General features: G+C 51.8%; 5 protein-coding genes across 5 annotated transcripts; 3 read left to right on the forward strand and 2 right to left on the reverse strand.

Moving 5' to 3' along the window:
* Positions 1-941: 941 nt before the first annotated feature.
* Positions 942-2,580, forward strand: VTN00DRAFT_1264 (uncharacterized protein; the record flags this gene model as incomplete). The annotated part of the gene is made up of 4 exons (XM_069427352.1): positions 942-1,622; positions 1,811-1,995; positions 2,179-2,414; positions 2,516-2,580. 4 exons carry the CDS (start codon positions 942-944, stop codon positions 2,578-2,580), a joined length of 1,167 nt encoding a protein of 388 aa, XP_069291966.1.
* Positions 2,581-2,859: 279 nt separating this feature from the next.
* Positions 2,860-3,855, reverse strand: VTN00DRAFT_1265 (uncharacterized protein; the record flags this gene model as incomplete). The annotated part of the gene is made up of 1 exon (XM_069427353.1): positions 2,860-3,855. One exon carries the CDS (start codon positions 3,853-3,855, stop codon positions 2,860-2,862), a length of 996 nt encoding a protein of 331 aa, XP_069291967.1.
* Positions 3,856-4,502: 647 nt separating this feature from the next.
* VTN00DRAFT_1266 (uncharacterized protein) lies at positions 4,503-7,739 on the forward strand (the record flags this gene model as incomplete). The annotated part of the gene is made up of 1 exon (XM_069427354.1): positions 4,503-7,739. One exon carries the CDS (start codon positions 4,503-4,505, stop codon positions 7,737-7,739), a length of 3,237 nt encoding a protein of 1,078 aa, XP_069291968.1.
* A 1,215-nt stretch (positions 7,740-8,954) lies between these two features.
* On the reverse strand, positions 8,955-10,523 carry VTN00DRAFT_1267 (uncharacterized protein; the record flags this gene model as incomplete). The annotated part of the gene is made up of 2 exons (XM_069427355.1): positions 8,955-10,029; positions 10,102-10,523. The coding sequence occupies 2 exons, from the start codon at positions 10,521-10,523 to the stop codon at positions 8,955-8,957; spliced, it is 1,497 nt and encodes a 498-aa protein (XP_069291969.1).
* A 1,030-nt stretch (positions 10,524-11,553) lies between these two features.
* Positions 11,554-12,213, forward strand: VTN00DRAFT_1268 (uncharacterized protein; the record flags this gene model as incomplete). Its single annotated transcript, XM_069427356.1, has 1 exon — positions 11,554-12,213. The coding sequence occupies one exon, from the start codon at positions 11,554-11,556 to the stop codon at positions 12,211-12,213; it is 660 nt and encodes a 219-aa protein (XP_069291970.1).
* Between the last annotated feature and the right edge of the window lie 898 nt (positions 12,214-13,111).

Here is a 13,111-nt window from a genome sequence, read left to right on the forward strand (position 1 = left end):
TCCACCTCAAGAGGGGCCGGGCGTGTTGATTTGTATCTCTAAGTACAGTACTTACTGGCATCGGCGACTGGGCCTTGGAGCGTTTTGCAGGTCCTGTTCTTTTCTGTTTTCGATCTGTTTTCTATTTGTTTGTTTGCCATTGGGGTTTCAGTTCGCGGGACTACTACTCTGGTTCAGAGAAGGGAGGGAGTCGGCTGGATGAAATGGATTGGGATGAGCTACAGTTCCTCCTGCACTGCATACTATCATGAAATCGAATTCGGATTGTTTCCCATGTTCGTCATGCTGATATTGATGTCTCGCCCGTAATTTGTAGGCGGATATTGCGACATACGCCGTAGAACTGGCGACGGCTATTTTAGGTTTCGGATGCTCTGCTTTTGAGGCAAAAATTTTCGGATCCCACAGCGGCTAACTTAGTACTATGATATATGCATGCAAATGTATGCAACATCGGCAAGCCGGGGAGTTCCCGTCGTCTGTTTCCCAAACCTTAAATTAATACCGGCAGGGACTGGATCGTGATAAGCTTATCGATCCGATCTGCGGCTTATTATGTAATCTGAGAAAGTAACGTTAGTTACCTCCAACCTTCCGATGTAGTTGCTTCGTTACGCTTGCCTCGGTTGTATACTATTCCTATGGAATCCAATTGCCATGAAATCAACTGAGCATGCGTTCTTTTGAGCGATTCTGTTTCTGATTCTTAATTAAGACAGTTATATTACCGGATTCGGCTCTTTCTGCACAACTCTCCAGCCTTTGGGAATCTCTGATCTGAACTCTCTGAGTTTAACCTAGGTACCCCTGCAGTCTTCTCAAGCTTATACCCGAACAAACATATTTATTGTGTAATTATTTTTTTCTCTCTTTTTTTCTGTTATATTATTTTTATACCCCCTGAATTCTCACATATCATACCATACACGCATACAAGCAAGATGTCTCCCCCCCTCCGAAAAGAACAACCACAAATCACCCCCAACACCTTCCTCTCCCTGACCCCATCATCATCATCATCATCTGATCCTGATACTCCTCCAACAACCATCTTCTTCATATCTGGCAACCCAGGCCTGATCTCATACTACCACACCTTCCTCTCCCTGCTCTCGGCGCAGTTGGGCTGGTCCGCGTCCTCTTCCTCGTCCTCGCCGCGGATTACTGCTACCAAGGGGATTAGTGATGGCGCGCGGCTGCAGTCGCAGCCACGTTCGTTTCGGATCTACGGGGCGAGTTTGAGTGGGTTTGAAGTTGGCGATCAAGCCGGGGATGGGGTTACTGCTGCTGCAGGGACAGCAGAGAAGGGGGTGTACGGTCTCCAGGAGCAGATTGGTTTCGTGGAGGAGATGTTGTGTGGTGTTATGAGTTCCATAGCAAAGCAGCCTGCGAATGCGAATGAGGGGAAACCAAAGACGAAACCGAAAGTGATTCTGATCGGACACTCTGTCGGTGCGTATATCGCTATGGAGATCCTGCGGCGGCATCGGGAGGGGAGAATGGAGGTGGAAGGGGAGAAGGAGACTGCAGATGCAGATGCAGCGTTTGACATTGTCGGTGGCATCTTGCTTTTCCCGACGGTGGTGGATATCGCGAAGTCTGTTGCGGGGAGGAGGATTACTGTATGTGCTTTTTCTTTTCCTTTGCACCACTTTCTATATTCTATGTCGATGCACAAGGTTGTCTCTAGTTGGGTGTCATCGGTACTCTATGTGCCGTGCAGTACAGTTTACGGGCAGGCCCTTGAGACTACTTTACGAGAGTCATGTAAGATTAACCATGGAAGACTGCTGACACTTGCATTCTGCAGTGGCTTCTCTACCTCATCCCCCAGCTGGCCCTCGTCGCCAGCCTTCTGGCGAGAGCGCTTACCTGGGCCCTTCCCACCGTGGTCCTCCGGTCTCTGATCCGGCTGGTGATGGGCTTCCCACCCGAGAACGCCGTTGATACTACTCTGGCCTTCTTGAAGAGCAAGCGGGGAGTGAGACAGGCTTTGTATGTTTTCCAATCAATTGTCCCTTTCTATTCATTTCTTTCTAATTCCTACGGCTGGTATCCTGATATCCACGTTCTGTCGTGTCTGTATTGCTCTGAGCTCAGCTCAAGTTCATGCCATGTTCATGCACGATATCTACATGAAAGAAAGGAACAAACAACAAGGACTGACAGAGTCGACAGACACATGGCCGCCCATGAGATGCAGGAAATTACCGCCGACAAATGGAGCGACGATATCTGGGGAACGTCGTCAACAGCAAAACAGCCGCTGTCGAAACTGGTCTTCTACTTCGGCCGCAATGACCACTGGGTCGCGGAGCGGACGAGGGATGAGATCATCGCGATAAGGGGAAAGACTAAGGGCGGACCCCGGATGATGGTTTGTGAGGATGGAGTGCCGCATGCGTTTTGTATTCGTGAGTGCTGTTTTATTACTTCTTCCCCTTGTTTCTTCATTCAAGCTTGCAACGCCTGAGGTTGCTATACTCGTTGTTGCTGATAAGGTGGTATCATGCAGGGCATAGCGACGTCATGGCGCGGAAAGTGTCCCAGTTTGTCAGAGACATTGTAGAGGGTGCTTAATCATTGCAATGCAATGCATTCGCTGGAGGACTTATTCCCCGACTTTTCCCTGACAGCAAAGAACCGATGATGGAAAAATCTCGATATCCAATAGACCTATATTCTAGTCATAAATAGGCTCCGCCTTTCCGTTCTCTACCAGAACAGATGCAATGGGTATCTCTCGTGACAACGTAACCACGCCTCTCCCAACACCGGGCCCACCGTGAACGAGATAATGGAAAACCAAGACTGGACGAGAACCAAGTAAGGGAGAGAAAAGAAAGAGGGTGATGTGGTTCATGATATCCTTTGTCCACTCTGATATGCCACCCCGGCCCTCCGGAATAGCTCACCAAGAACATCCTGCCCAGCTGCCGCCGGCGCTGCCTGCGTCTGCGGATGCTGCTGCGGCCAGGGGGAGTTTTGCTGCGTTTCTACAGGACCGGGACTGTGTGCCTTCACACTCCACCCATCATCCTGTGCTCTTTGTTGGCCGAAGAGCTCCTTGAGGGAGATCTGACGGCTCATGGGGACGCTCGAATACGCCCCGTCCGGCGCGGCGGCGGCAGCAGCAGCGTGAAGCCCGTTCTGCCGCTCCGCCTCGAGCCGCTCCCGGGCCAGCTTAAGGCTCTCCCCAGCATGGACAGCGCACTCCTTGATCATCTGGGCGTTGATGGCCCGCGTCTCCGCGGTCGAGTTGGGCGGCGGCTCCGAATAGATCCAAAGGCCGTAGATGCGGGCATTATTAGCATTATTGTCCCCGTTGTTGTTCCCGCCGCCACCACCGCCACTATCCCCAGAAGAATCATCATCCGCTTTCAGAATGACGTACTCGTCCGTGAGCTCGACGTTCTCGCCGTCCGTCAGACGGATGTCGAAGTTGTCCAGCCCCCGCCGGTTCAGCACGAAGACGCTGTACCGCTCCTCGCCCAGCCGGCCCTGCGTCAGCTGGCAAACGAACATGCTCCCCTCGACACCGCTCTTCTCCCACTGCCGCGTGGCCGGGCTGAAGAAGTAGACAACGGCGTACGGGGCCAGGGACAGAATCGAGCTGATGGCGGGGTTGTGCCGACGGAGCACGGAGATATTCAGCTCCTCGTTGGAGCGGGTCACTGGTGGGGGCATGGCAGGGTCGTGCTGCTGCGTATCTGAGAGATAGTATGCGGTATCAGACTCATAGTCGGAGGGCTGAGGGACGGTGGAGGATTGCTGGAGAGAACGATGTTGGTGGTGATTGTGGCTGTTGTGATTGTGGCTATTCGGCCGGCGTTCTCGAGTTTTTCGAGGCGTCATTGTGAATAGTGTGACTGTAGGACAGGAGATATAAGGGGAATGCAAGCAGGATATATCTGATGAAAAGTATCGTGCGTAGGTCTGCGTAGAGCTGGAGCTCCGTCCTGGCAGTATGGTGCTGTACAACGAAGTCGCGGTCTCCAGCTGGCCGCAAGAGGAAGAGATGTGCCCGCCGCTCTTAACTAACTTTGGCACTCGCCCGCGCCGGTCTCGACCTGGCCGCGTTCTCGTATACAACTTCGCCAGCTACGTATTCTCCCTCGACTCCAGCCGCCTCTCAGCAGTTCAGCCAGACAGACGAGCTTCCAGATCTTCCGGTTACTGTTCCTATCTTCTGTGAGAACCGTCACCGTCCTGCCAAACAGACCCGTCGTGTGCGCTATCAACTTATCCTGCGGGCCTCGTGATGGAGCTGCACGCGCTCCGCGCCTGAGCCCGTCCAGAGCCGTCTAGACTCTAGAGACGACCCCGCGATGGCCTCGGCCTGCCTCGCTACTCTCTGCCAGATCTGTCATTCAGCCCCCGCGTCTCTCCCGTGCTGACCCCGTCTTGATCGCTCCAAGGAGAGAACGCGGAGTTTCTATAAAACCGGCCCTTCAAGCCATGAGAGCAGTCTCTGTCGACAACCCGCCGAAGAACTTTGAAATATGTCTTCCAGGGAGGAGCGTTCCGCCTCCACGCCGCCGCCTTATGATCAAGCTGCACCGGGAGGATTTCCGGTAGACAGCGATGACGAACGTGAAGCCGCCGTCGCCTCCGATCTCTCATCGCTCTCCCGTGCCGTCAGGGCCAGGAAGGCAGAATATACGCGTCAAAGGACGGTTCGGATTAAAGTTGGGACGTGGAATGTGGCTGCCATAGCAGGGACGGAGAAGGATATTGGGGCATGGTTCGTGGAGGGGAAGGGGATGTGTGAGCGGCTGTCTGGACTGTCTGTCAAGGAGGGCCAGAACGAGAAGTCTGGAAGGCGGGAGTCCTCCAGACGGTCGGATTACGAAGGGAAAGATGACGCTGCTGCTCCAGGTTCCTCCAACCCTGACGAGGTCGGAATATACGTGCTTGGACTGCAGGAGATCGTCGATGTTTCGTCTCCCTCGGAGACGTTACGGCCTTACGTGGATCCTGGCCCTTCGAACCGGTGGAAAGATGCAGTCCAGAAAGCCCTCCCGGAGGGCTATCAGCTGATTGCAGAGCAGCAGCTGGTGGGTTTGCTGCTCCTCGTATATGCCGCCCCTTCCATCGCCGGGACAATATCTTCGGTCAGCACCTCAAGCGTGGGTACGGGACTGATGGGCTATATGGGAAACAAAGGCGCTGTTACCGCTCGCCTCGTCCTGGGAGAGACCACACGTCTTGTTTTCATAAATTGCCACCTCGCTGCCGGGTCAGATAAGGGCAGCCTGGAACGGCGGAATTGGGATGCTAGCCAGATTGTCAGTCGCACCAAGTTTGACCCTATAGATGCCGAACACGATCTCGTGGGTGAGCCAAGTGGCAGTATTGGCAAGGAGGATTTTGCATTCTGGTTCGGAGACCTCAATTACCGCCTCGAGGATATACCGGGTGACGATGTCCGGCGGCTCCTTTTACTGCATACACAGAACGAATATGACCGTGCACGTCAACCAAGAGCAAAGTTTGGTGGACACGGTGAAAAAGGGCCCTCTTCACCGCATATTGTGGCCCAGGAGGAGCATAAGCCTGTGCATCAGAGAGACGGTTCTCTGTCGTCTGATGAGGGTCCTATAGCTCTCATCGACAACGATATAGACCCTCATACTGATCCGGCTTCCCTGCAGACTACCCTTTCCTCTCTGCTCCCTCATGACCAACTTCGTTTGCAGCAGAAGAAAGGAAAGGCATTCCACGAAGGATGGCGGGAGGGTGAAATCAATTTCCTCCCGACCTATAAATACGACATTGGAAGTGTGGCCATGTTTGATTCAAGTGAAAAGCAGAGGGGACCTAGCTGGTGTGATCGGATTCTATATCGCAGTCGCCATGACAGGTTAAACTATGAGCGGAAAGTCAGGGAAGCCGAAGAGGCCAGGAAACGAGACGAGGAAATGAAGGCACGTGGCTTGGATAAGGCCGTTGAGGACGATAATGTTCTATTTGACTACGACCCTGATGTTGACGGTGCAAACGACCTGGATGATTATGACGAAAATGAGGACGCTGCTGGCGATCCCGCTCCGGACGAGTCCGTGATGATCTTTGAAGACCCGATTAGACTTGACTATTACACTTCCCATCAAGGCATCCTTTCTTCTGATCATAAGCCGCTGGATGCGGCCTTCACGTTGACATACGAGGCTGTCATACCAGAACTCAAGGCTAAAGTACACCAGGAGGTCGTGCGAGAGTTGGATAAAGCAGAAAATGAGCTTCGGCCTGGTGTTACGATCGTGGTAGACCATCAGGGCGATGACCCCAGTGCTACCAGCAATGGCGATGTTGCGGGGGATCCGAACGCCGTGTGTTTCGGTGACGTCCGGTTTGATGTCCCTATCAGTCGCGATCTAACCATTGCTAATACTAGCGGCGTTCCTGCTACGTTCTTATTCACGGAGAGGCCATGCCCCGAAGGAGAAGTCAGTGGCGTAACGCCCCCCTGGCTGGAGCTTCGAGTCGGTTTGCCGTCTGATGGCAAGAAACAAAATGGACAGGATGAACACACCTTGGCTCCTGGTGAAACAGCCAATGTTGAGCTCAAGGTGCATATCAAGGACATTGATCATGTCCGCTCACTCAACTCTGGAGAAGCGAAAGTAGAAGATATATTGGTTTTGAGGGTACTCAATGGCCGAGATCATTTCATTCCTGTTTATGGCAAATGGCTACCGTCTTGCTTTGGCCGTTCGCTGGACGATCTCACTCGCATGCCCGAAGGCGGTGCTCGCAGCCTTGGGGCCACACCGTCCGCAGAATCCCAAGGCAAAACCAAGACTGTCCGCCTGTCAGCGCCTCGGGAACTCTTTAGGTTAACGGACGCAATAGCAGATCTGACTGAACGCGCTGTGGCCGAGTGGAGCATGACAAGAGACGGAGAACCTCCGCCTTGGTCGTCTGAACCTTACGGAACCAGCTGGCCGTTCAGGTCAGAAACATGGACGCTTGAGGAACCTACCGAGCGGTCACCCCTTCTTGCATCTGTCCGCGAAGCACTTGACACGGGCAGCTCTGTCAGTGACATATTCCCGCCTGAAGTTTCCTCAATTCACCGTTTAGAGATCTTGTCCGAGACGCTTGTCGCCTTCCTTCGCTCCTTGAAGGACGGAATAATCACTTCCAGTGTTTGGCATGACATGGACCAACGCCTGATTGCGCTAGAGAGGGCTAAACTGCATCCACGATCGACTGAAGAGGCACAGGCCTGGGTATTAGAGATTCTTGCTCCCTTACCCGCCCACAGTGTCTCGTTCACATTCCTCACTTTCATGCTTGTCCGCATCGCGAACGAAGTTGCTCCCGTCACTACCATGCCCGCACGACCTCCCCCAGCAGCATCGAAATCCCCGACGATACCAGCGACACCGGTGTCGTCGACCATCTTCTCTGCAGACCAACCTTTGTCTCCATCGTCCCCATCCTCCTTCATCTCAGCTGCAGGTAGTTTCCGACGTAGAACACGCACGCTCACCACCTCGAGTTCGTCTGATACTACTGCTACCAGCGTCAGTCCGGCGATCCTGCGTCGCCAAGCCGTCGAGACAGCGCTCTCTTCGCTGTTCGCCGACGTCATGATCTCGTGCGAGGGATTGTGGATTCCGAGCAAGGAGAAGGAGAGACGGGCGTGGGAAGAGAGGAGGAGGAGCATTATAGAGCCGTTCTTGAAGACAGCTGGCGTTGATGATGATGGACCTTCTGGTGGGGCGAGGTGAAAATAAGACAGTTTTGATGTGGTCGATAACCCATGATGTGCGGCGGCCGTGCCTTCGATATGTGATAATAATCATTATCCTCCTTTTCCGAATATTCTTCTCTCTACGTTTTACGCACCATACTTTACTCGCTAGGGCACGGCTCCCGTACCAGAGTCATTCTGTTATGTTGCGTTATGTTATAGATTGGAATCATGTTTCTTTTTAAAGGTTTTTATAAAGGGAATCAGTCATCGAAGGAAAGAAAGAAAAGATAGCTGCACCTTGTTCACAACTTCTTCTTCTGCTTTGGTCAGACAGAGCAGCATGGATCGGTTTTTAACTACCTACTTTAATCCCGAAGTTGCAGAGGCCTTTTTTTATCATCCTTTTTCTGCATGGTCATGATCAACTAACCTTGGAATGGAATGGAATTGACTAGCTATCACTATCACCACTGTCATCAGCCATCATTGTGTGCTCTTCTCTTCTCTTTTCGCTGGGTTTTTTTTTATTCAGGATCCATGCATGGTACAATCCATTCCATTTGCATCTATGCATTTACCTATCTAATCTATGCACGTGTATATTTATTTATCTATGCATCTATATGTCTTTGCGCGTGCGTGTGTGTGTCATCCATGCATTTGCATTACTATTGGTATTGGTGCACAGGGCTCAGTTCAGGGCACAGGAAGGCGAAGGGGATAGAAGGAGGTAGATAGATAGATGGTCCGTATATCATCTTAAGATCCCATTTAAACTCATTTACTTCATTGCAAGCAGATTAAGGGCCATCTAGAGTCGATTTCTTAAATTAGATCTTCGGAACTGAACTGAATTTAGATCAAATGATAGGTATTTTAACAAAAAAATCCTACGATCGCAGTCGTAGGTAGGTACCTAGTCAGATGACCTCATCTTGCCGCGCACACTGCATACATATTCTGATTCCAACCGTTCCCAACCAACCTTAGCCTTCCTTTCAACCCTGCAACTACAACCTTAGCCCAAGTCCAAATCCAAATCCAAGTCCAGTGATGTCATCCCATGCCACGTTGTCCAAGATATACCTAGCCATATCAACCGCCCAGGATAAATAAATAGATAGATAGATAGATAGTTTAAATATAAAGACCAGCCGAGAAAATAGGGACGGGATAATGTCCTATCGCGTTCATACCATATTACCAATCACCCACTTATTTAGGAGGGAGGACCAAAAAAAAAAAATTCCTACGTAGCTTTCTTCGAACCTCTCATGCTATCCGCCTGCGACGATGTCTTCTGCTGCAACCTCGGAGACGGCTGGGTTTGCTTTCCTTTCCTGGACCGGATCGCCCGTCGATTCAGACCCAGGGTTGACTTGACGTATCGCAGAGACCGCGCCGCTATGCGGCCCGGTAAACGCGCCAGTGCCCACGCTCCCTGAAAAGGGAGCACGATGGTGGCGCAGGCCCAGTCCAGCAGGGTCGCCACGATGTTCTGCCGCCGTTGAGACGCGGCAGCGGAGGCTAGAGTGATGGCGTCGCGGACTCGTGTCTCAAGTTCCTGGAGGCGGGATTCTGTCTGGAAGGCCGCAACGGTGGTGCGTTTCTCGTACCGCCGGACAGCGCGGTTCAGGGCGTCGAGGTCGGGCTGGATGGTCTTTCTGATGTCGGAAGTTACTTGCGCGACGAGGGTTTCTTGATCTTTGGGGGATTGTGATGCTTGTGTGTTGTTGTTTCTACCGGAAGAGTCAGCGACAGGAGCATGAAGTCGTTCGGCGGCTGTTGCTGCGACGTGGGCTTCCAATTCCTCCAGCCGCTTCGTGAGATCGAGGAGCTTGCTCGTGTCAATTTTCCCATCATCGTATGGGGATGATGATGATGCTGCTACAACGCGCTGGAGGTAGAGCGTTCGCGCCTGGACCATCTTCAGAAGATGGGAGAGCGGCCGGATCTCAGACGCCAGCAGGAAGATGGTCAAGTTGTAGTTCGACACGAGGCCCTCGGAGGGCCGCGACAGTTTCGATCGGATCGTGTGCAGGAGCCATGTCCCGACCATGGGGAAGATGAAGCATGATGCTAGGGCGACGAGCTCGTGGACGTGTAATTCTTGGCTGGCCGCACCGGCCGCGGGCGATTGGTGCGGTTTTTGTTGGGAATCTGGACTAGGAGAAGGACTGCCTTTCTCTGTCCCGGATTTCGGTGATGGAGATCGTTGTTGCTCCTCGAGCGCGTCGTCGCTCTCTGGCTCTTCCGCGATATCATGTATACCAAAGTCACCTACGTCCTGCTGTCGGATGGCTTGTGCGGATCGATACCAGTCCCTGTGTATTTGAGACTTAGCTATTCGACCAGATTGAGGGTCTGTAGCGTGATATCCAAATTTATTTCCTTACCATGGCAGCCTGACGGACCAATTAAGGAATATAGCTGCCAAAATCAGTAATGTTATATCTGTGATCACGGCGCTCCCATTTTTGAAGAATATGCCCCCAATTGCGGGCAGCAGGGCCAGCACGAGAGGCGCAGACTGCCAATGCGACTCTTCACCATGGAGGTCTACTTCTGTGCCCTTTGTCACGCGCGGCAGAAAGAGGTCGTCGGTGGAGGATCGAATCGAATGACGCGCCTCAGAGACGGAGTCGGACAGGGTGGAATTGCGCCGCAGATTCTGGATGCTCGACGCACCTTCTGCGAATGTCGCTGCTTGTGCCACAGGTCGATGGCGGAGATATGGTGCGCCGGGAGAACTCAAATGGGCGCTGTTGTGGAAAGAAGTCTGGTGAGCGGTCGTCGGCCGGGGAGCATGTTCAGCCATGGCGTAGAGCGGCCTGGACGAGCGTTAGGACGCGCTGGGTTCCATATGTGAAGGCTGGGGATAAAGCGATCTTGCACTCACCATGTACAAATGCATTGCTCTCTCTGCAAGGGGATGCAGGAACAGCGGTCGTGCTATGCTGGGGACATGGAAGTTGGCGAGTGCGGCTGATGCGGAGGATCAGCGACCAGCAAAGGTATGACGGCATACTTCAAGGCACCGCGCATCCGCCTTACAGAACGCACCTGGGGAAGTTTTCAACCACCATTCCTTCTCCGCTGCGACCGTGTGCCTTCCGCGACTGGAAGCAGATAGCGCAGTTGAGGGAATCAAAGTAGCTGTATTTTCTCGTATGCAGTACTGTGGTAGAACCGGTAGGATTCCCTGGTGCGCCCCACTGACAAGGATGCCTAGGTGTTCTGATGCTGCTTTTGCATTTTGCTGCCAAATGTCAAAGGCAGCATCAAAACACAAGCGTTGACGAGCATCCACCCGTGGGGCGCACCAGGGAATCCTACCGGGTTCTACCACAGTAAACCCACGGGATCTTCATTGGCTGACGGGTCAATCATTCCACCGACGGACCTTATCTTGTTGGAAATGAACGCTATGCTCCACACACTGTTTTGAAACAGAGCAAGCTATCTCGCATTTGATGCACTTGACAAAGCAGGCTGCGTCATAGCAGAGCCACTACAGAATATGAACCCAAGAAGCTCATGAAAACCGCCATGAGAAGGGCTATTCAGACTGTGGGATCAACCTTGGTTCACACTGATGTTGGTGGCCTGCCTGCATGTAGTGGACCTCGGGGCAGTTTGCAGCTCCGGCTCCGTCTACTCATTGACTGTTACTAACACCCCCTGAAGCCATCTAGACCTTCGTGGTCATTTCTTAACATGAAATGAGACCAGTTGACTCTCTCTCCTGAAACACACCCAAGGATGAAGATGAGCTGATTCGACCAGCACGAGAGGGTTCTCTCAGAGTGCTAAAAGCCGCGCGTGATGCTGGAGTCAAGAGAGTGGTCATGACGTCGTTCGCAGCAATCGGGTACGGACACGGACAAAAACCGATATTTACCGAGGAAGATTGGTCGATACTGGATGGCAAGATTCCTGTACCAGCATACCACAAGAGCAAGACAATTGCGGAGAAGTCTGCTTGGGACTTTATCAAGAATGAAGGTGGCAACCTCGAACTCGCCGTCATCAACCCGACTGGGATCTTTGGTCCCGTTCTCAGTGCGGATTTTTCATCCTCGATACAGATCGTCAAGGCTCTCATGAGTGAAAGCGTGCCCGGATACCCGCAAATCTACTTCAGTATTGTCGATGTACGAGACCTCGCTGATTTGCACATCCGCGCGATGACTGATCCGGGCGCTAATGGTCGACGGTTCATCGGGACGAGTGACAGCGGGCCTGTTGCTTTCATAGGCATTGCGAAGATTCTCAGGAAGAGCAGACCCGGAAAGGCGCAGAAAGCTCCCACCAGACAGTTACCGAATTTTCTGGTTCGCACTGTCGCGTGTTTTGATCCAGCCGTTCGCGGAATGCTACCGGAACTCGGCGTTATCAAAAACATCAGCAACGAGAAGGCAAAGACTGTGCTTGGATGGGCACCAAGGTCGATCGACAAGTGTATCGTTGATAATGTGGACAGTTTAGTGAAGCATAATATAGTATAGAGAATGGGAAAGCGGAATGAGGGCCGAATTGCACATGAACTGAGCCCCAACTAGCATAATGGGACACCGTACGGTATCGGACTATCAAGTTGCATACAATTGCCATCAATTGATGAATTCGAAACATGTGCTCGACAACCACAGGCATTGTTGACTTGAAATCTTGATATACGCGCCGTCTACAATTGCCAAAAAGATATTTTCGAATTCTTCAACTCTAATACATGTCATTAATAGATTATATTTATTTATTTTGACTTCTCAGGTTCTGGTGTTCTTTGAGAGTGACGAGATTAATAATTATTGAATTTATGACTGTGAGTAAACTCTCTCACGCCCACCATAACATTTGAAGCGACGATAAACAAAACATACCACGAAAATTGCAGTTGATCATGCAGTCCTTAATAATGCAGGTGACTTTAGATTAACGTGAAGCGTAGCTTTGTAAATCACTTATCAGGAGCTAGGTATTGAAAATATGTACCCCGCAAAAGCATGGAGACAAAGACATGTTTTTTTTCCTTCTTCTTCTTTTGGAGGTGATATTATCTTCCAATGCTAACTGACTCTTGCTATGCCACACGGGGATCCTTGATCGTTCACAGTATTCCATGACTCCTCCATCAGAAACGTTAAGTGGTGGTTGGATTAGGTCCTTATCCTGCAAGGTGTCTAGTTCAACAGCTGACAGGACCGTACCATAAAATCTGCGGTACTCCATCGAAGAGCGCATCCTGCTAGCAGTCAATAGCAGAAGAGAAATATGACCGTTAATTGTTCCGCTCGCTCCTTCACCACTCCTGCCCTTATTCAGAACCCCTCTCAACGAACCGAAGGTGGGCCGTTTGGTGTGCTAAGGCCGCTCTTATTTCCTGACCCTCCGGAATCATTGTTC

This window comes from Thermoascus crustaceus (assembly GCF_041956765.1).
Source record: "Thermoascus crustaceus strain CBS 181.67 unplaced genomic scaffold VTN00scaffold_1, whole genome shotgun sequence".
NCBI classification, from domain to species: Eukaryota; Fungi; Ascomycota; class Eurotiomycetes; order Eurotiales; family Thermoascaceae; genus Thermoascus; species Thermoascus crustaceus.